The following is a 22,985-nucleotide window of genomic DNA, read 5'->3' on the forward strand; positions in this document are numbered from 1 at the left end:
TTTTAAAATAAATTTGAATAATAGATAACCGTAATTGAGTGAGATATGACTATTTTTTTAAAAAACAATACATCAAAATATTTTTAAAAATCATTTAGGGTTAATCAAATAATATCTAAAAATTGAATTAAAATTAAATCGGAACAATTGCTAACGCTATTAGTTATTATATTTTCTAAACTCTGGTTGTGTTCAAACCGTAAAAACCATCATTTGGCTATCTTGTATATGCGAAATAGTAAATTTAACTTATATTCGAATAATAGATAACAGTAATAGAGTGAGATATAATTATTTTTTTTAAAAAACAATTTATAAGAAAAATTTTAAAAATAATTTACAGTAAATCAAATGAACTTTAAAAATTAAATTAAAATCAAATCGGACAATGCTATAATGATTAATCGTTCTATTTTCTTAACCCTGGTTATGTCCAAAACTTAAAAAGGATCAATTGGGTCATCTTGTATAACCTAAATATTAATTTTAAAATAAATTTGAATTATAGATAACCGTAATTGAGTAAGATATGATTATTTTTTTTAAACACAATACCTCAAAATATTTTTAAAAATCATTTAGGGTTAATCAAATTATATCTAAAAATTTAATCGGAACAATCGTTAACGCTATTAGTTATTATATTTTCTTAATTCTGGTTGTGTTCAAACCGTAAAAAACATCATTTGGCTATCTTGTATATGCGATATAGTAAATGTAAATTATATTCGAATAATAAATAACAGTAATAGAGTGGCATATAATATTTTTTTTAAAAAACAATTTATAAGAAAAATTTAAAAAATAATTTACAGTAAATCAAATGAACTTCAAAAATTAAATTGGATTCAAATCGGACAATGCTGTAATGATTAATTGTTCTATTTTCTTAACCCTGGTTAGAGTGGACAAATCAAATTTTTGTATCTGCTCCGCCACTACTACCGTAGGGGTTCTATTTTGAATGTACAAATAGAAGAACTTTTTTACCAGAGGCAACCGGATCAAGTCTAATTTTATTCGGATATACTTTAACCAAAACCCTGAGCTACTTTACCTTTATTTAGGCTCGACTGCAACTAGCAAATAAAACACCAAATAATTACATTTGTGAGAATATTTATTTGTTATAAAATAAATATCTTTGTAGTCACCCAGTCAGTGTTAAAATAAGAAAACTGGGGTGTATTTCAACAAAAACAAATAATTTTAAATTTAAGTCATGCGCTCATCCATTCATGCTTTTCTTAACTAAAATAACAACAGTAAAATTATTAATATAGAACAAAACAAATTATCAAAAATATCAGCAAAGTTTGATACCTTTTTTTTTACATGAATTTGGTATCAAGTTATAATTCAATTTAATTTAAATATAAGGAGAGCGATTGAAAAACTGTCTCTTTATTTCTCTATCCACCTAGTATCTATCCACCAGTACTCTAGGTTTAAATCAGGAAAGCACTACACTGAATGTTTTTGTTTTGTGGGTACTCTACATTAATTACACGTAACTTTATGAAATCTGAGTAGATTGGTCAGCCATACAGTACAATAACTTAAAAGGTTACCTTGTACGATTTTCTCACCATCGGAACCCAGAACAGGTAAGTATCAATGCACAGATACCACGAGCAGCAGCCATCAACATCAGACACAAGTAACGAGACAGCGTCTTACGTCGTCTTATGTTATCAATTGGTTTAATTACCGAGCCAAAAATAACTATCATACAGATATTTTTGCACACAAAATGTTACTTAAATTGAGCACACTTCGCATAAAAATATATAGGTTTAATATAAAAATCGTTATCTTAACGATTAAGAGCAAATAAAATATATAAATTGCAATTTTTCTGCAATTAGAGCAAATAATTGTCACTCGACAATTTGTGGCGAGAGGAAAATTTGAGCTAGAAACAAGAGCGATGTGTCTTTAAGCGAGTGTGAAATGTGACTGTCGCGACGGGGAACGGGGGCTGTAGTAAATCGTTACGTACTTGTCCGCGCCGCATCTAATTTGCCCCGATTTCGGGAATTTGGCGGTCTGATTGTGTTAAAGAGGGACGAACATACGCAAAAGATTTCTTTGTCTAAAACACAGTGGCGGCACAATTTTATTTGGGGTTTAACTTGTTTGGAATGTGTTTTCCAAACATACTGCCCGCCAGCAACAAAAGGAAAGAAGAAATACTTAAGGGTCAACAATACAAGTTGTTGCATCGTTGAATCCAGGAAGATCAGATTCCTCAGAGTCAGAATTTGGGAGAGGACACACCTTAGCAATCGAACGTGTATAGACTCCGTGCTGAGTCCTTAATTTAACGACACGAACTTTGCCATCCTTACCAGGCATCGTTTCTATAATACGACCTAAAGGCCATTTGAGTGGGGGTGTGTCATCCTCTTTTATCAAAACAAGATCATTGACTTGAAGATTGGGCAAGGGTTTCAACCATTTTGGTCGAGTCTGAAGCCGATTAAAATAGTCTACAGTCCACCTTTTCCAAAAGCACTGTTTAATTTGGGAACAGCGTTGCCAGTACTTCAGTCGGTTTTCGGGGATAGCTGTTATATCTTTTTCAGGAATTGATGTGAGACTAGTGCCTATCAAGAAGTGTCCGGGAGTGAGCGGTGTCAAATCGTTAGGGTCGTTGGACAGAGCACTCAAGGGTCTCGAATTGAGTATGGCTTCAATCTCACAGAGTATTGTAGAAAATTGTTCGTAAGTCATACGGGATTCACCAATTAACCTTTTTATGTGATACTTTACGCTTTTTATGGCACTTTCCCAAATGCCACCCCAATGTGGACTTCTTGGTGGTATAAATTTAAACTCAATCCCTTGTGTAGCGGTGAAAGTTTCGAGTTTACTTGAATTATCAGAATTTTTGAAAAAGTCAAATATTTCCTTTATTTGGTTACTTGCACCCAAAAAGTTTGTAGCATTATCGCTAAATATCTGTGCAGGATTTCCCCTACGTGCAATGAAACGTTTAAGAGACGAAATGAATCCTTCAGTTGAAACATCTGTCACTAACTCTATATGTACAGATTTAGTAGCCATACATACAAATATTGCGATGTAAGACTTACTAAGAGGAGCCTTTCGAAGATTTGAGGATTTAATTAAGAAGGGACCTCCATAATCCACTCCTACCTTATTAAAAGGTCGAGATACAGTAACTCGGGACTCAGGTAATTCAGACATTATTTGTTGAGCTGGGGATGCTCTGAAACGAAAACATTTTACACATTTTCTGATGAGACGTTTTGTTTCCCTGAGCCCATTGAGAGGCCAGAATCTTAATCTGAAGTTAGACAGGACAGTTTGTGGACCAGCATGTCCGAGTCTTATGTGTTCCTGATGTAACATCATGGACACTACAGTGTTATGTGATGGCAGTAACATCGGGTGTTTTTGATCGAAATCAACATTCGCGTTGCTTAATCTTCCACCAACACGAATTATTCCATCCCTGTCTATAAATGGATTGAGGACTAAAATATGTTTATCTTTAATTAACTGCTTGTTTAAAAGAGCCTTTCGTTCATTTGGAAAATGTTGTTCTTGTAAGATTTTCACAATTAATTTGAGAGAGTTTTGGAGTTCTGGAACTGACAAAATGCCAGTAACCTTTAGAGCTGGTTTTGATGAGTTATGGATGAACCTTAAAATGTATGCAACAGAACGATGCAAACGTTCAAACCGTGAGAAATGAGAAAAAAGATTAGAGAAAACATGAGGGTTGATATTTTCAACGTTTAAATGAGAAGTCTTTTTTGCTTCTGGGATATTATTGGGTATAGAGAATTCATATAGGTTGTCAAAATCAATAATAGGGGTTTTCAGAAATTTAGGGCCATGCCACCATAAATCACAGTCGATAATATCTTGTGGCAAAACACCTCGAGAAGGGAGATCCGCCGGATTATCGGCTGATCTTATGTGATGCCAACAGAAACTTGATGTCATCTCCTGGATTTGAGACACCCTATTAGCTACAAATGTGGTCCAATTACTCGGATGAGATTTTATCCAGCATAAAGCTATTTGGGAGTCAGACCACAAATGTACTATTTCAGGAGTAATGCGTTGTTCGAAAATTTTAACAAGTTTGACCACTAATTGTGACAACAAGAGCATAGCACATAATTCGAGCCTGGGGAGAGATACCACCTTAAGAGGACATACTCGAGATTTTGAGGAGACTAATGAGGTATGAACTGTGGTATCTTCTACTATCGTTCGAACATAAACACATGCCGCATATGCCTTTGTACTGGCATCAGCAAATCCATGGAATTCTATTCTTTTTATGATTTTATTAGAGAACAACCATCTAGGAATTTTTAAATTGGCAAGAGTGTTCAGATTTGAGATGAGATTAGTCCATTCCTCAATAAGAGGCTTTTCCGTGATCTCTGTATCCCAATCTAATTGAGACATCCAAAGTTTTTGGATGATCAGTTTTCCAATTACGATTACGGGAGATAATAATCCCAAGGGATCGTAACATTGTGCGATAATGGATAAAATTGTTCTCTTTGAAAATGGACCAACTAATTGCGTGCAGGGAAGTGCAATACCTAACAAATCGTGGATAGGATTCCATATAAGTCCCAATACTTTGTTAGGAGTGTCACCAAAGTTAAAATCATATTCTTTGGGTTTTCCTTGTGCAATTGATGATAAAAATTCTTGAGAGTTGGAGCACCATTTATGCAATAAAAATCCATGAGATTTTAGAAGAGTAGTCAGTTGATTATAAAGTAATTTTAAATCATTAAATTTATCTACTCCGGATAATCCATCGTCTACATAAAATTGGTGTAGAAGAGCATATGACGCAAGAGGATACATTTCTTTATTTTGCGTAGCTATCTCAAGTAAAACTCTAGTAGCCAGAAAGGGTGCACAATTTGTGCCGTAGGTGACCGTCAGCAGCTCGATACAATTCAAGGGGGAGTTTTGGTCATCTCGCCACAGAATATTTTGTAGGGATGTTTGACTAGGATTGATTTGTATTTGGCGATACATTTTCTCAATATCGCATGTGAGTACATATTTATATGTCCTGAAGCGACATATAATATCAAATAACTCAGGTTGTACCTGATAGCCTTTGTGCATTATGTCATTTATCGACAAGTTTGAAGAGGACTTACACGAACCATCAAAAACCACCCTGAATTTAGTGGTCGTGCTATGGTGATTTAAAACAGCATGATGGGGGAAAAAATATTTAACTACATTCTTGTCACTCAGTGAAAGAGGGACAATTTTTGCATGACCTAAGGTTAGGTATTCATGAATGAAATCTTGATATTTACAAAAATATTCGGGGTCATGTTTAAACTTCTTTTCAAGGTTTTCAAATCTTTTCTGAGCAATAAAAAATGAATCACCTAGATTCTCAGCTGGGACTTTTAAGGGGAGATTTACTTGATATCTACCGCTTGGTAACACCTTGGTAGTTGACACGAATATTTCCTCAGTAAGAATATCATCTTCTGAATGGTGTACTTTTTGGGGGAGTTCTTCTATTTTCCAAAATTTTTCCATGATGGAATCCAGAGAGGGAGTTTCAAAGGTGAGCATAGAAACACTTTCCAGAGTTACTGTATGAACAGAGGCACAAGTTACGAGGGACTTTGACACTGAATGTTGACCATACAAAATAGGAGCATGTCCTGCAATAACCCAGCCCAGGTAGGTATTTATTAACACTGGAAGATTCTTTCCTAAATGATATGTATCGTTGGTATACAGATTATAATATAAATCTGCGCCAATGAGCATATCTATTTCAGAGGGGGAGTCGTAGTTGGGGTCGCTTAGTCTAAAGTGGTGGGGAATTTTTAACTTTTCTTTATTAATTGGTATTTGAGGGAGTTTACAGGTTATCACAGGAAGAACAGCACAAGATAACGAAAAACTTTGGTTTTCATAGACATTTGAATGAATCATAATATTCACCATTTTGTTACATTCAAGTGAGCCTTTGGAAATACCACTTATTCTTAAGGGTTGATTGTAAGGGACATAGTTAAGGCGTTGGACTAAATTTTCAGTTACAAACGAGTTTTGACTTGCTGAATCTAACAAAATTCTAGCCTTTGTAGGGACTCCATATTTGTCATATATAGTAACCACAGCAGTTGCTAGGAGTACTAGAGAGGGTGTGGAAGAGAAGGTTGACAAGGTCAAACTGTTTGTGAGCAAGGATTGATTTTCAATTAAAGGGGGTTGCGACATATTTTCTTGAATGTCATTTGGAAGGTTTCTTTCTGAGGTAAGAGCTGAAGTTTGAGAGATATTTCTGTGAGATGTATTTTGAGCCTGAGAATTTCTTTGATAAGTAGTTTGACATTGATTTCTATTTTGTTGCGCGAAAGAGGATTGCCGTTGATTGGAATGAGCAGTGCGATTTTCTCCATTTCGAGAATAATTGTTTGTTTGAGAAGATGGTGCGTTTCCACCAAAAGATCGGTAGGTAGGATCGTGAAGAAGAGTGTGGTGTCGACCAGAGCAAGCCCGACATCCACCTGAAGGACACTCATTTCTAGAATGTTTAGTACCTAGACAATTAAAACAAATGTTTTTACTACTAACAAATTGTCTTTTTTCATTTAAACCCAACTGTTTAAATTTATCACATTGATAAATTTTGTGTGAAGTGTGATTACAAAAAATGCATGAAGTTAAGACTTGTTTGTTGTTAGGGTTTAGAGAATTTGATGAGTTTGCAAAATTTTGTACATGCAACCCAACTTTATTTAAGGCTTTTTTGTCAGGTTTGTTATTGAAGCTTACAGAGTTTAAATTTTCCAAGATGGTAGCCCTTTTATCTAAAAATTCCAAAAATGAATTAATGCTTGGCAATTCTTCCAAATTTCTTTCAAGTTCATAAGCCTTTAACGTTGGAAAATCTAAACGTTTTTGTAGTAAATAAATTAACAAAAGTTCCCATAAGTCTGAAAACTCATATTTTAAGCTATTCAGTAACTCTAAATTTTTTCTTAAATCAGTGACAAATTTTCTGAGTGTTTCCGCTGTGCCTTTTGAGAAAGGCGAGCCCTCAAATAAGGAAGCAAAAAGAGTGTTGACTACGGTCAATTTATTTTCATACCTTTTTTTGAGTAAGTCAATTGCAATTTGAAAACTTTCGTTTGTTGAGGGTAAGCTTTTTATAATTTCTAAAGGTTCACCGCGCAAAAAACTACGTAAGTATAACAAACGTTGTACATCTGAAATTGATTTATTTTCAGTAATCAATGTGGTAAATAATTGTAAGAAACCTGTCCACTCAGAAAACTCTCCACTAAATGGTTGAATTTTAATTTCAGGCAGTCTCATATTAGTTGAAATTTGACTTTCGTTAGAGTTAGAGTGAGGGTTAGGGGGTGGATTAGAACTTAAGGGTGGAGGTGTGTGTGTAGTTTTCGTTAACTTACTAATAGCCCCCTGTAATTGTGCGAGCAGATCATAAACCAAAGTTTCTGTGACGTCACTATCTTCTGAGTCAATGTTTGTCTCATCAATTTGTGCCTGAATAGAGAGCTGAATTTCATCATAATCGTCAAATAATTTTTGTAATTTAACATGCCTAACTTGAATATTTTGTACATTTGTTTCTGTTTCTATGTGATCTGTTACCCAAGTTCCGATGCGAGTAATCATCCCTTTAATATATTTGCGCTTATTTTTTAATTGTTTAAAATCCATTTTGAGAATGAGAATTTATAACAAATATTGAGAAATATGTAACAATTTACACAAATTTGAACGAGCGAATATTGTTTTTTATAATAAACATTAGTGAGCGAGCGCTTTAAACCTTAACAAGAAGCGACGGCAAATAAATAATTAAATAGGTGAGGAGCGAGCAGTACATAAATAAATAACAGTGTAAAATAAATTAAATTAATTTACTAGTTGCAGTCACAATCAATAATGAGAGTGTGTGTATTATTTTCTTATGAGATCAATAGAGCGAGTTGAGCGAGTCACAAAGTGTGTTAGGAGAGAGATAGAGACACAAAGTAGTGTGTGCTTTAAAAAATGAGAATATAAAAAGTATATTTTTTAATATTTGTGCAAAGGAAAATAAGGATTTTAATTAAACCGATGATCCGGCTCGAAGGACCATACAATAGAGTGGACAAATCAAATTTTTGTATCTGCTCCGCCACTACTACCGTAGGGGTTCTATTTTGAATGTACAAATAGAAGAACTTTTTTACCAGAGGCAACCGGATCAAGTCTAATTTTATTCGGATATACTTTAACCAAAACCCTGAGCTACTTTACCTTTATTTAGGCTCGACTGCAACTAGCAAATAAAACACCAAATAATTACATTTGTGAGAATATTTATTTGTTATAAAATAAATATCTTTGTAGTCACCCAGTCAGTGTTAAAATAAGAAAACTGGGGTGTATTTCAACAAAAACAAATAATCTTAAATTTAAGTCATGCGCTCATCCATTCATGCTTTTCTTAACTAAAATAACAACAGTAAAATTATTAATATAGAACAAAACAAATTATCAAAAATATCAGCAAAGTTTGATACCTTTTTTTTTACATGAATTTGGTATCAAGTTATAATTCAATTTAATTTAAATATAAGGAGAGCGATTGAAAAACTGTCTCTTTATTTCTCTATCCACCTAGTATCTATCCACCAGTACTCTAGGTTTAAATCAGGAAAGCACTACACTGAATGTTTTTGTTTTGTGGGTACTCTACATTAATTACACGTAACTTTATGAAATCTGAGTAGATTGGTCAGCCATACAGTACAATAACTTAAAAGGTTACCTTGTACGATTTTCTCACCATCGGAACCCAGAACAGGTAAGTATCAATGCACAGATACCACGAGCAGCAGCCATCAACATCAGACACAAGTAACGAGACAGCGTCTTACGTCGTCTTATGTTATCAATTGGTTTAATTACCGAGCCAAAAATAACTATCATACAGATATTTTTGCACACAAAATGTTACTTAAATTGAGCACACTTCGCATAAAAATATATAGGTTTAATATAAAAATCGTTATCTTAACGATTAAGAGCAAATAAAATATATAAATTGCAATTTTTCTGCAATTAGAGCAAATAATTGTCACTCGACAATTTGTGGCGAGAGGAAAATTTGAGCTAGAAACAAGAGCGATGTGTCTTTAAGCGAGTGTGAAATGTGACTGTCGCGACGGGGAACGGGGGCTGTAGTAAATCGTTACGTACTTGTCCGCGCCGCATCTAATTTGCCCCGATTTCGGGAATTTGGCGGTCTGATTGTGTTAAAGAGGGACGAACATACGCAAAAGATTTCTTTGTCTAAAACACAGTGGCGGCACAATTTTATTTGGGGTTTAACTTGTTTGGAATGTGTTTTCCAAACACTGGTTATGTCCAAAACTTAAAAAGGATCATTTGGGTCATCTTGTATAACCTAAATATTAATTTTAAAATAAATTTGAATAATAGATAACCGTAATTGAGTGAGATATGACTATTTTTTTTTTAAAAACAATACATTAAAAGATTTAAAATAATTATTTAGGGTTAAACAAATTATATCTAAAAATTAAATTGAAATCATATCGGAACAATAGCTATAGGTAATAGTAATCGATTTTCTTTATCCTGGTTATGTCCAAAACATAAAAAGGATCATTTGAGTCATCTTGTATAAACTAAATAATAATTTTAAATTATATTTGAATATTAGATAACCGTAATTGAGTGAGATATGACTATTTTTTTAAAACATAATACATAAAACTATTTTTAAAAATCATTTAGGGTTATTCAAATTTTATCTAAAAATTGAATTAAAATTAAATCGGAACAATCGCTAACGCTATTAGTTATTACATTTTCTTAACTCTGGTTGTGTTCAAACCGCAAAAAACATCATTTGGCTATCTTGTATATGCGAAATAGTAAATTTAACTTATATTCGAATAATAGATAACAGTAATAGAGTGAGATATAATTATTTTTTTTAAAAAACAATTTATAAGAAAAATTTAAAAAATTATTTACAGTAAATCAAATGAACTTTAAAAATTAAATTGAAATCAAATCGGACAATGTTTAATTGATTAATCGTTCTATTTTCTTAACCCTCGTTATGTCCAAAACTTAAAAAGGATCATTTGAGTCATCTTGTATAACCTAAATATTAATTTTAAAATAAATTTGAATAACAGATAACCGTAATTGAGTGAGATATGACTATTTTTTTAAAACACAATACATAAAACTAGTTTTAAAAATCATTTAGGGTTAATCAAATTATATCTAAAAATTGATTTAAAATTAAATCGGAACAATCGCTAACGCTATTAGTTATTATATTTTCTTACCTCTGGTTGTGTTCAAACCGTAAAAAACATCATTTGGCTATCTTGTATATGCGAAATAGTAAATTTAAATTATATTCGAATAATAGATAACAGTAATAGAGTGAGATATGATTAGTTTTTTAAAAAACAATTCATAAGAAAGATTTTAAAAATAATTTACAGTACATCAAATGAACTTCAAAGATTAAATTGGAATTAAATCGGACAATGCTATAATGAATAATTGTCCTATTTTCTTAACCCTGGTTATGTCCAAAACTTAAAAAGGATCAATTGGGTCATCTTGTATAACCTAAATAATAATTTTAAATTGTATTTGAATAATAGATAACCGTAATTGAGTGAGATATGACTATTTTTTTAAAACACAATACATAAAACTAGTTTTAAAAATCATTTAGGGTTAATCAAATTATATCTAAAAATTAATTTAAAATTAAATTGGAACAATCGTTAACGCTATTAGTTATTATATTTTCTTAACTCTGGTTGTGTTCAAACCGTAAAAAACATCATTTGGCTATCTTGTATATGCGAAATAGTAAAATTAAATTATATTCGAATAATAGATAACAGTAATAGAGTGAGATATGATTAGTTTTTTAAAAAACAATTCATAAGAAAGATTTTAAAAATACTTTACAGTACATCAAATGAACTTCAAAGATTAAATTGGAATTAAATCGGACAATGCTATAATGAATAATTTTCCTATTTTCTTAACCCTGGTTATGTCCAAAACTTAAAAAGGATCAATTGGGTCATCTTGTATAACCTAAATAATAATTTTAAATTGTATTTGATTAATAGATAACCGTAATTGAGTGAGATATGACTATTTTTTTAAAACACAATACATAAAACTAGTTTTAAAAATCATTTAGGGTTAATCAAATTATATCTAAAAATTAATTTAAAATTAAATTGGAACAATCGTTAACGCTATTAGTTATTATATTTTCTTAACTCTGGTTGTGTTCAAACCGTAAAAAACATCATTTGGCTATCTTGTATATGCGAAATAGTAAAATTAAATTATATTCGAATAATAGATAACAGTAATAGAGTGAGATATGATTAGTTTTTTAAAAAACAATTCATAAGAAAGATTTTAAAAATAATTTACAGTACATCAAATGAACTTCAAAGATTAAATTGGAATTAAATCGGACAATGCTATAATGAATAATTGTCCTATTTTCTTAACCCTGGTTATGTCCAAAACTTAAAAAGGATCAATTGGGTCATCTTGTATAACCTAAATAATAATTTTAAATTGTATTTGAATAATAGATAACCGTAATTGAGTGAGATATGACTTTTTTCTTTAAACACAATACATCAAAATATTTTTAAAAATCATTTAGGGTTAATCAAATTATATCTAAAAATTAATTTAAAATTAAATTGGAACAATCGTTAACGCTATTAGTTATTATATTTTCTTAACTCTGGTTGTGTTCAAACCGTAAAAAACATCATTTGGCTATCTTGTATATGCGAAATAGTAAAATTAAATTATATTCGAATAATAGATAACAGTAATAGAGTGAGATATGATTATTTTTTTAAAAAGGAATTGATAAGATTTTAAAAATAATTTACAGTACATCAAATGAACTTCAAAAATTAAATTGGAAATAAATCGGACAATGCTATAATGATTAATTGTTCTATTTTCTTAATCCTGGTTATGTCCAAAACTTAAAAAGGATCAATTGGGTCATCTTGTATAACCTAAATATTAATTTTAAAATAAATTTGAATTATAGATAACCGTAATTGAGTAAGATATGATTATTTTTTTTAAACACAGTACCTCAAAATATTTTTAAAAATCATTTAGGGTTAATCAAATTATATCTAAAAATTTAATCGGAACAATTGTTAACGCTATTAGTTATTATATTTACTTAATTCTGGTTGTGTTCAAACCGTAAAAAACATCATTTGGCTATCTTGTATATGCGATATAGTAAATGTAAATTATATTCGAATAATAAATAACAGTAATAGAGTGGCATATAATTTTTTTTTTAAAAAACAATTTATAAGAAAAATTTAAAAAATAATTTACAGTAAATCAAATGGACTTTAAAAATTAAATTGGAATCAAATCGGACAATGCTATAATGATTAATCGTTCTATTTTCTTAACCCTGGTTATGTCCAAAACTTAAAAAGGATCATTTGAGTCATCTTGTATAACCTAAATATTAATTTTAAAATAAATTTGAATAATAGATAACCGTAATTGAGTGAGATATGACTATTTTTTTATAAAACAATACATTAAAAAATTTAAAATAATTATTTAGGGTAAAACAAATTATATCTAAAAATTAAATTAAAATCATATCGGAACAATAGCTATAGGTAATAGTAATCGATTTTCTTTATCCTGGTTATGTCCAAAACATAAAAAGGATCATTTGAGTCATCTTGTATAACCTAAACAATAATTTTGAATTATATTTGAATAATAGGTAACCGTAATTGAGTGAGATATGACTATTTTTTTTTAAACACAATACATCAAATTATTTTTAAAAATCATTTAGGGTTAATCAAATTATATCTAAAAATTAAATTAAAATTAAATCGGAACATTCGTTAACGCTATTATTTAATATATTTTCTTAATTCTGGTTGTGTTCAAACCGTAAAAAACATCATTTGGCTATCTTGTATATGCGAAATAGTAAATGTAAATTATATTCGAATAATAAATAACGGTAATAGAGTGAGATATAATAATTTTTTAAAAAAAACAATTCATAAAAAAAATTTTAAAAATAATTTACAGTACATCAAATGAACTTCAAAAATTAAATTGGATTCAAATCGGACAATGCTGCAATGATTAATTGTTCTATTTTCTTAACCCTGGTTATGTCCAAAACTTAAAAAGGATCATTTGGGTCATCTTGTATAACCTAAATATTAATTTTAAAATAAATTTGAATAATAGATAACCGTAATTAAGTGAGATATGACTATTTTTTTAAAACACAATACATAAAACTAGTTTTAAAAATCATTTAGGGTTAATCAAATTATATCTAAAAATTAAATTAAAATTAAATCGGAACATTCGTTAACGCTATTAGTTAATATATTTTCTTAATTCTGGTTGTGTTCAAACCGTAAAAAACATCATTTGGCTATCTTGTATATGCGAAATAGTAAAATTAAATTATATTCGAATAATAGATAACAGTAATAGAGTGAGATATGATTAGTTTTTTAAAAAACAATTCATAAGAAAGATTTTAAAAATAATTTACAGTACATCAAATGAACTTCAAAGATTAAATTGGAATTAAATCGGACAATGCTATAATGAATAATTTTCCTATTTTCTTAACCCTGGTTATGTCCAAAACTTAAAAAGGATCAATTGGGTCATCTTGTATAACCTAAATAATAATTTTAAATTGTATTTGAATAATAGATAACCGTAATTGAGTGAGATATGACTATTTTTTTAAAACACAATACATAAAACTAGTTTTAAAAATCATTTAGGGTTAATCAAATTATATCTAAAAATTAATTTAAAATTAAATTGGAACAATCGTTAACGCTATTAGTTATTATATTTTCTTAACTCTGGTTGTGTTCAAACCGTAAAAAACATCATTTGGCTATCTTGTATATGCGAAATAGTAAAATTAAATTATATTCGAATAATAGATAACAGTAATAGAGTGAGATATGATTATTTTTTTAAAAAGGAATTGATAAGATTTAAAAAATAATTTACAGTACATCAAATGAACTTCAAAAATTAAATTGGAAATAAATCGGACAATGCTATAATGATTAATTGTTCTATTTTCTTAATCCTGGTTATGTCCAAAACTTAAAAAGGATCAATTGGGTCATCTTGTATAACCTAAATATTAATTTTAAAATAAATTTGAATAATAGATAACCGTAATTGAGTGAGATATGACTATTTTTTTATAAAACAATACATTAAAAAATTTAAAATAATTATTTAGGGTAAAACAAATTATATCTAAAAATTAAATTAAAATCATATCGGAACAATAGCTATAGGTAATAGTAATCGATTTTCTTTATCCTGGTTATGTCCAAAACATAAAAAGGATCATTGAGTCATCTTGTATAAACTAAATAATAATTTTAAATTATATTTGAATATTAGATAACCGTAATTGAGTGAGATATGACTATTTTTTTAAAACATAATACATAAAACTATTTTTAAAAATCATTTAGGGTTAATCAAATTATATCTAAAAATTGAATTAAAATTAAATAGGAACAATCGCCAACGCTATTAGTTATTACATTTTCTTAACTCTGGTTGTGTTCAAACCGCAAAAAACATCATTTGGCTATCTTGTATATGCGAAAAAGTAAATTTAAATTATATTCGAATAATAGATATCAGTAATAGAGTGAGATATATATTTTTTTTTTAAAAACAATTCATAAGAAAAATTTTAAAAATAATTTACAGTACATCAAATGAACTTCAAAGATTAAATTAGAATCAAATCGGACAATGCTATAATGATTAATTGTTCTATTTTCTTAACCCTCGTTATGTCCAAAACTTAAAAAGGATTATTTAGGTCATCTTTTATAACCTAAATATTAATTTTAAAATAAATTTGAATAATAGATAACCGTAATTGAGTGAGATATGACTATTTTTTTAAAACATAATACATAAAACTATTTTTAAAAATCATTTAGGGTTAATCAAATTATATCTAAAAATTGAATTAAAATTAAATAGGAACAATCGCCAACGCTATTAGTTATTACATTTTCTTAACTCTGGTTGTGTTCAAACCGCAAAAAACATCATTTGGCTATCTTGTATATGCGAAAAAGTAAATTTAAATTATATTCGAATAATAGATATCAGTAATAGAGTGAGATATATATTTTTTTTTTAAAAACAATTCATAAGAAAAATTTTAAAAATAATTTACAGTACATCAAATGAACTTCAAAGATTAAATTAGAATCAAATCGGACAATGCTATAATGATTAATCGTTCTATTTTCTTAACCCTGGTTATGTCCAAAACTTAAAAAGGATCATTTGAGTCATCTTGTATAACCTAAATATTAATTTTAAAATAAATTTGAATAATAGATAACCGTAATTGAGTGAGATATGACTATTTTTTTATAAAACAATACATTAAAAAATTTAAAATAATTATTTAGGGTAAAACAAATTATATCTAAAAATTAAATTAAAATCATATCGGAACAATAGCTATAGGTAATAGTAATCGATTTTCTTTATCCTGGTTATGTCCAAAACATAAAAAGGATCATTTGAGTCATCTTGTATAACCTAAATAATAATTTTGAATTATATTTGAATAATAGATAACCGTAATTGAGTGAGATATGACTATTTTTTTTTTAAACACAATTCATCAAATTATTTTTAAAAATCATTTAGGGTTAATCAAATTATATCTAAAAATTAAATTAAAATTAAATCGGAACATTCGTTAACGCTATTAGTTAATATATTTTCTTAATTCTGGTTGTGTTCAAACCGTAAAAAACATCATTTGGCTATCTTGTATATGCGAAATAGTAAATGTAAATTATATTCGAATAATAAATAACGGTAATAGAGTGAGATATAATAATTTTAAAAAAAAAACAATTCATAAAAAAAAATTTAAAAATAATTTACAGTACATCAAATGAACTTCAAAAATTAAATTGGATTCAAATCGGACAATGCTGTAATGATTAATTGTTCTATTTTCTTAACCCTGGTTATGTCCAAAACTTAAAAAGGATCATTTGGGTCATCTTGTATAACCTAAATATTAATTTTAAAATAAATTTGAATAATAGATAACCGTAATTGAGTGAGATATGACTATTTTTTTTTTAAAACAATACATCAGAATACTTTAAAAAATTATTTAGGGTTATTCAAATTTTATTTAAAAATTGAATTAAAATTAAATCGGAACAATCGCTAACGCTATTAGTTATTACATTTTCTTAACTCTGGTTGTTCTCAAACCGTAAAAAACATCATTTGGCTATCTTGTATATGCGAAATAGTAAATGTAAATTATATTCGAATAATAAATAACGGTAATAGAGTGAGATATAATAATTTTTAAAAAAAAACAATTCATAAAAAAAATTTTAAAAATAATTTACAGTACATCAAATGAACTTCAAAAATTAAATTGGATTCAAATCGGACAATGCTGCAATGATTAATTGTTCTATTTTCTTAACCCTGGTTATGTCCAAAACTTAAAAAGGATCATTTGGGTCATCTTGTATAACCTAAATATTAATTTTAAAATAAATTTGAATAATAGATAACCGTAATTAAGTGAGATATGACTATATTTTTTTTTAAACAATACATTAAAATATTTAAAATAATTATTTAGGGTTAAACAAATTATATCTAAAAATTAAATTGAAATCATATCGGAACAATAGCTATAAGTAATAGTAATCGATTTTCTTTATCCTGGTTATGTCCAAAACATAAAAAGGATCATTGAGTCATCTTGTATAAACTAAATAATAATTTTAAATTATATTTGAATATTAGATAACCGTAATTGAGTGAGATATGACTATTTTTTTAAAACATAATACATAAAACTATTTTTAAAAATCATTTAGGGTTAATCAAATTATATCTAAAAATTGAATTAAAATTAAATAGGAACAATCGCCAACGCTATTAGTTATTACATTTTCTTAACTCTGGTTGTGTTCAAACCGCAAAAAACATCATTTGGCTATCTTGTATATGCGAAAAAGTAAATTTAAATTATATTCGAATAATAGATATCAGTAATAGAGTGAGATATAATTTTTTTTTTTAAAAACAATTCATAAGAAAAATTTTAAAAATAATTTACAGTACATCAAATGAACTTCAAAGATTAAATTAGAATCAAATCGGACAATGCTATAATGATTAATTGTTCTATTTTCTTAACCCTCGTTATGTCCAAAACTTAAAAAGGATTATTTAGGTCATCTTTTATAACCTAAATATTAATTTTAAAATAAATTTGAATAATAGATAACCGTAATTGAGTGAGATATGACTATTTTTTTAATCACAATACATCAAAATATTTAAAAATATTACTTAGGGTTAAACAAATTATATGTAAAAATTAAATTGAAATCATATCGGAACAATAGCTATAGGTAATAGAAATCGATTTTCTTCATTCTGGTTATGTCCAAAACTTAAAAAGGATCATTTGGGTCATCTTGTATAACCTAAATATTAATTTTAAAATAAATTTGAATAATAGATAACCGTAATTGAGTGAGATATGACTATTTTTTTTTTAAAAGAATACATTAAAATATTTAAAATAATTATTTAGGGTTAAACAAATTATATCTAAAAATTAAAATCATATCGGAACAATAGCTATAGGTAATAGTAATCGATTTTCTTTATCCTGGTTATGTCCAAAACATAAAAAGGATCATTTGAGTCATCTTGTATAAACTAAATAATAAATCGGAACAATCGTTAATGCTATTATTTATTATGTTTTCTTAATTGTGGCTGTCTTCAAACCGTAAAGAACATCATTTGGCTCTCTTGTATATGCGAAAGAGTAAATTTAAATCTTATTCGAATAATAGATAACAGTAATAGAGTGAGATATAATTATTTTTTTTAAAAAACAATTTATAAGAAAAATTTAAAAAATAATTTACAGTAAATCAAATGAACTTTAAAAGTTAAATTGGAATCAAATCGGACAATGCTATAATGATTAATCGTTCTATTTTCTTAACCCTGGTTATGTCCAAAACATAAAAAGGATCATTTGAGTCATCTTGTATAACCTAAATATTAATTTTAAAATAAATTTGAATAATAGATAACCGTAATTGAGTGAGATATGACTATTTTTTTAAAACACAATACATAAAACTAGTTTTAAAAATCATTTAGGGTTAATCAAGTTATATCTAAAAATTGATTTAAAATTAAATCGGAACAATCGCTAACGCTATTACTTATTATATTTTCTTACCTCTGGTTGTGTTCAAACCGTAAAAAACATCATTTGGCTATCTCGTATATGCGAAATAGTAAATTTGAATTATATTCGAATAATAGATAACAGTAATAGAGAGAGATATGATTAGTTTATTAAAAAACAATTCATAAGAAAGATTTTAAAAATAATTTACAGTACAACAAATGAACTTCAAAAATCAAATTGGAATTAAATCGGACAATGCTATAATGAATAATTGTTTTATTTTCTTAACCCTGGTTATGTCCAAAACTTAAAAAGGATCAATTGGGTCATCTTGTATAACCTAAATATTAATTTTAAAATAAATTTGAATTATAGATAACCGTAATTGAGTAAGATATGATTATTTTTTTAACACAATACCTCAAAATATTTTTAAATATAACCGTAATTGAGTGAGATATGACTATTTTTTTTTAAACACAATACATCAAATTATTTTTAAAAATCATTTAGGGTTATTCAAATTTTATCTAAAAATTGAATTAAAATTAAATCGGAACGATCGCTAACGCTTTTAGTTATTACATTTTCTTAACTCTGGTTGTGTTCAAACCGTAAAAAACATCATTTGGCTATCTTGTATATGCGAAATAGTAAATTTACCTTATATTCGAATAATAGATAACAGTAATAGAGTGAGATATAATTATTTTTTTTAAAAAACAATTTATAAGAAAAATTTAAAAAATAATTTACAGTAAATCAAATGAACTTTAAAAATTAAATTGAAATCAAATCGGACAATGCTATAATGATTAATCGTTCTATTTTCTCAACTCTGGTTATGTCCAAAACTTAAAAAGGATCAATTGGGTCATCTTGTATAACCTAAATATTAATTTTAAAATAAATTTGAATTATAGATAACCGTAATTGAGTAAGATATGACTATTTTTTTTTAAAAACAATACATTAAAATAATTAAAATAATTATTTAGGGTTAAACAAATTATATCTAAAAATTAAATTGAAATCATATCGGAACAATAGCTATAGGTAATAGTAATCGATTTTCTTTATCCTGGTTATGTCCAAAACATAAAAAGGATCATTTGAGTCATCTTGTATAAACTAAATAATAATTTTAAATTATATTTGAATATTAGATAACCGTAATTGAGTGAGATATGACTATTTTTTTAAAACATAATACATAAAACTATTTTTAAAAATCATTTAGGGTTATTCAAATTTTATCTAAAAATTGAATTAAAATTAAATCGGAACAATCGCCAACGCTATTAGTTATTATATTTTCTTACCTCTGGTTGTGTTCAAACCGTAAAGAACATCATTTGGCTATCTCGTATATGCGAAATAGTAAATTTAAATTATATTCGAATAATAGATAACAGTAATAGAGTGAGATATGATTAGTTTTTTAAAAAACAATTCATAAGAAAGATTTTAACATTAATTTACAGTAAATCAAATGAACTTTAAAAATTAAATTGGAATCAAATCGGACAATGCTATAAAGATTAATCGTTCTATTTTCTTAACCCTGGTTATGTCCAAAACTTAAAAAGGGTCAATTGAGTCATCTTGTATAACCTAAATATTAATTTTAAAATAAATTCGAATAATAGATAACCGTAATCAAGTGAGATATGACTATTTTTTTATAAAACACAATACATTAAAAAATTTAAAATAATTATTTAGGGTAAAACAAATTAAATCTAAAAATTAAATTAAAATCATATCGGAATAATAGCTATAGGTTATAGTAATCGATTTTCTTTATCCTGGTTATGTCCAAAACATAAAAAGGATCATTCGAGTCATCTTGTATAACCTAAATAATAATTTTAAATTATATTTTAATAATAGATAACCGTAATTGAGTGAGATATGACTATTTTTTTTAAACACAATACATCAAAATATTTTAACAAATTACTTAGGGTTAAACAAATTATATCTAAAAATTAAATTGAAATCATATCGGAACAATAGCTATAGGTAATATTAATCGATTTTCTTTATCCTGGTTATGTCCAAAACATAAAAAGGATCATTCGAGTCATCTTGTATAACCTAAATAATAATTTTAAATTATATTTGAATAATAGATAACCGTAATTGAGTGAGATATGACTATTTTTTTAAAACACAATACATCAAAATATTTTTAAAAATCATTTAGGGTTAATCAAATTATATCTAAAAATTAAATTGGAACAATCCTTAACGCTATTAGTTATTATATTTTCTTAGTTCTGGTTGTGTTCAGACCGTAAAAAACATCATTTGGCTATCTTGTATATGCGAAATAGTAAAATTAAATTATATTCGAATAATAGATAACAGTAATAGAGTGAGATATGATAATTTTTTTAAAAAGCAATTCATAAGAAAGATTTTAAAAATAATTTACAGTACATCAATTGAACTTCAAAAATTAAATTGGAAATAAATCGGACAATGCTATAATGATTAATTATTCTATTTTCTTAACCCTGGTTATGTCCAAAACTTAAAAAGGATCAATTGGGTCATCTTGTATGACCTAAATATTAATTTTAAAATAAATTTGAATAATAGATAACCGTAATTGAGTGAGATATGATTATTTTTTTTAAACACAATACCTCAAAATATTTTTAAAAATCATTTATTGTTAATCAAATTATATCTAAAAATTGAATTAAAATTAAATCGGAACAATCGCCAACGCTATTAGTTATTATATTTTCTTACCTCTGGTTGTGTTCAAACCGTAAAAAACATTATTTTGCAATCTTGTATATGCGAAATAGTAAATTTAAATTATATTCGAATAATAGATAACAGTAATAGCGTGAGATATGATTAGTTTTTTAAAAAACAATTCATAAAAAAGATTTTAAAATTAATTTACAGTAAATCAAATGAACTTTAAAAATTAAATTGGAATCAAATCGGACAATGCTATAAAGATTAATCGTTCTATTTTCTTAACCCTGGTTATGTCCAAAATTTAAAAAGGGTCAATTGAGTCATCTTGTATAACCTAAATATTAATTTTAAAATAAATTCGAATAATAGATAACCGTAATTAAGTGAGATATGACTATTTTTTTATAAAACACAATACATTAAAAAATTTAAAATAATTATTTAGGGTAAAACAAATTATATCTAAAAATTAAATTAAAATCATATGGGAATAATAGCTATAGGTGATAGTAATCGATTTTCTTTATCCTGGTTATGTCCAAAACATAAAAAGGATCATTCGAGTCATCTTGTATAACCTAAATAATAATTTTAAATTATATTTGAATAATAGATAACCGTAATTGAGTGAAATATGACTATTTTTTTTAAACACAATACATCAAAATATTTTAACAAATTACTTAGGGTTAAACAAATTATATCTAAAAATTAAATTGAAATCATATCGGAACAATAGCTATAGGTAATATTAATCGATTTTCTTTATCCTGGTTATGTCCAAAACATAAAAAGGATCATCCGAGTCATCTTGTATAACCTAAATAATAATTTTAAATTATATTTAAATAATAGATAACCGTAATTGAGTGAGATATGACTATTTTTTTAAAACCCAATACATAAACCTAGTTTTAAAAATCATTTAGGGTTAATCAAATTATATCTAAAAATTGATTTAAAATTAAATCGGAACAATCGCTAACGCTATTAGTTATTATATTTTCTTAACTCTGGTTGTGTTCAAACCGTAAAAAACATCATTTGGCTATCTCGTATATGCGAAATAGTAAATTTAAATTATATTCGAATAATAGATAACAGTAATAGAGTGAGATATGATTAGTTTTTTAAAAAACAATTCATAAGAAAGATTTTAAAAGTAATTTACATTACATCAAATGAACTTCAAAAATTAAATTGGAATTAAATCGGATAATGCTAAAATGAATAATTGTTCTATTTTCTTAACCCTGTTTACGTCCAAAACTTAAAAAGGATCAATTGGGTCATCTTGTATAACCTAAATAATAATTTCAAATTGTATTTGAATAATAGATAACCGTAATTGAGTGAGATATGACTTTTTTCTTTAAACACAATACATCAAAATATTTTTAAAAATCATTTACCTTTAATCAAATTATATCTAAAAATTTATTTAAAATTAAATTGGAACAATCGTTAACGCTATTAGTTATTATATTTTCTTAGTTCTGGTTGTGTTCAAACCGTAAAAAACCTCATTTGGCTATCTTGTATATGCGAAATAGTAAATTTAAATCTTATTCGTATAATAGATAACAGTAATAGAGTGAGATATAATAATTTTATTTAAAAAACAATTTATAAGAAAAATTTAAAAAATAATTTACAGTAAATCAAATGAACTTTAAAAATTAAATTGGAATCAAATCGGACAATGCTATAATGATTAATCGTTCTATTTTCTTAACCCTGGTTATGTCCAAAACTTAAAAAGGGTCATTTGAGTCATCATGTATAACCTAAATATTAATTTTAAAATAAATTTGAATAATAGATAACCGTAATTGAGTGAGATATGACTATTTTTTTTTAAACA

At 27.0% G+C, this 22,985-nt stretch overlaps 1 protein-coding gene across 1 annotated transcript; it reads right to left on the reverse strand.

Moving 5' to 3' along the window:
• Nucleotides 1–2,196: 2,196 nt before the first annotated feature.
• On the reverse strand, nt 2,197–7,731 carry LOC126748481 (uncharacterized). The gene is made up of 2 exons (XM_050457732.1): nt 7,461–7,731; nt 2,197–6,584 (listed from the first exon to the last, which is right to left on the reverse strand). The coding sequence occupies exons 1-2, from the start codon at nt 7,729–7,731 to the stop codon at nt 2,197–2,199; spliced, it is 4,659 nt and encodes a 1,552-aa protein (XP_050313689.1).
• Nucleotides 7,732–22,985: the final 15,254 nt, after the last annotated feature.

The sequence above is a fragment of the Anthonomus grandis genome, chromosome 22 (assembly GCF_022605725.1).
Source record: "Anthonomus grandis grandis chromosome 22, icAntGran1.3, whole genome shotgun sequence".
NCBI classification, from domain to species: Eukaryota; Metazoa; Arthropoda; class Insecta; order Coleoptera; family Curculionidae; genus Anthonomus; species Anthonomus grandis.

Excerpts from the sequence above, each read along its gene's own strand:
- LOC126748481 (XM_050457732.1), bottom strand. The coding sequence starts at position 7,731 with ATGGATTTTAAACAATTAAAAAATAAGCGCAAATATATTAAAGGGATG. Across the intron at positions 6,585-7,460 it reads ACAATTACAGGGGGCTATTA|GTACTAAACATTCTAGAAAT; the intron begins GTAAGTTAACGA and ends TTAATTGTCTAG.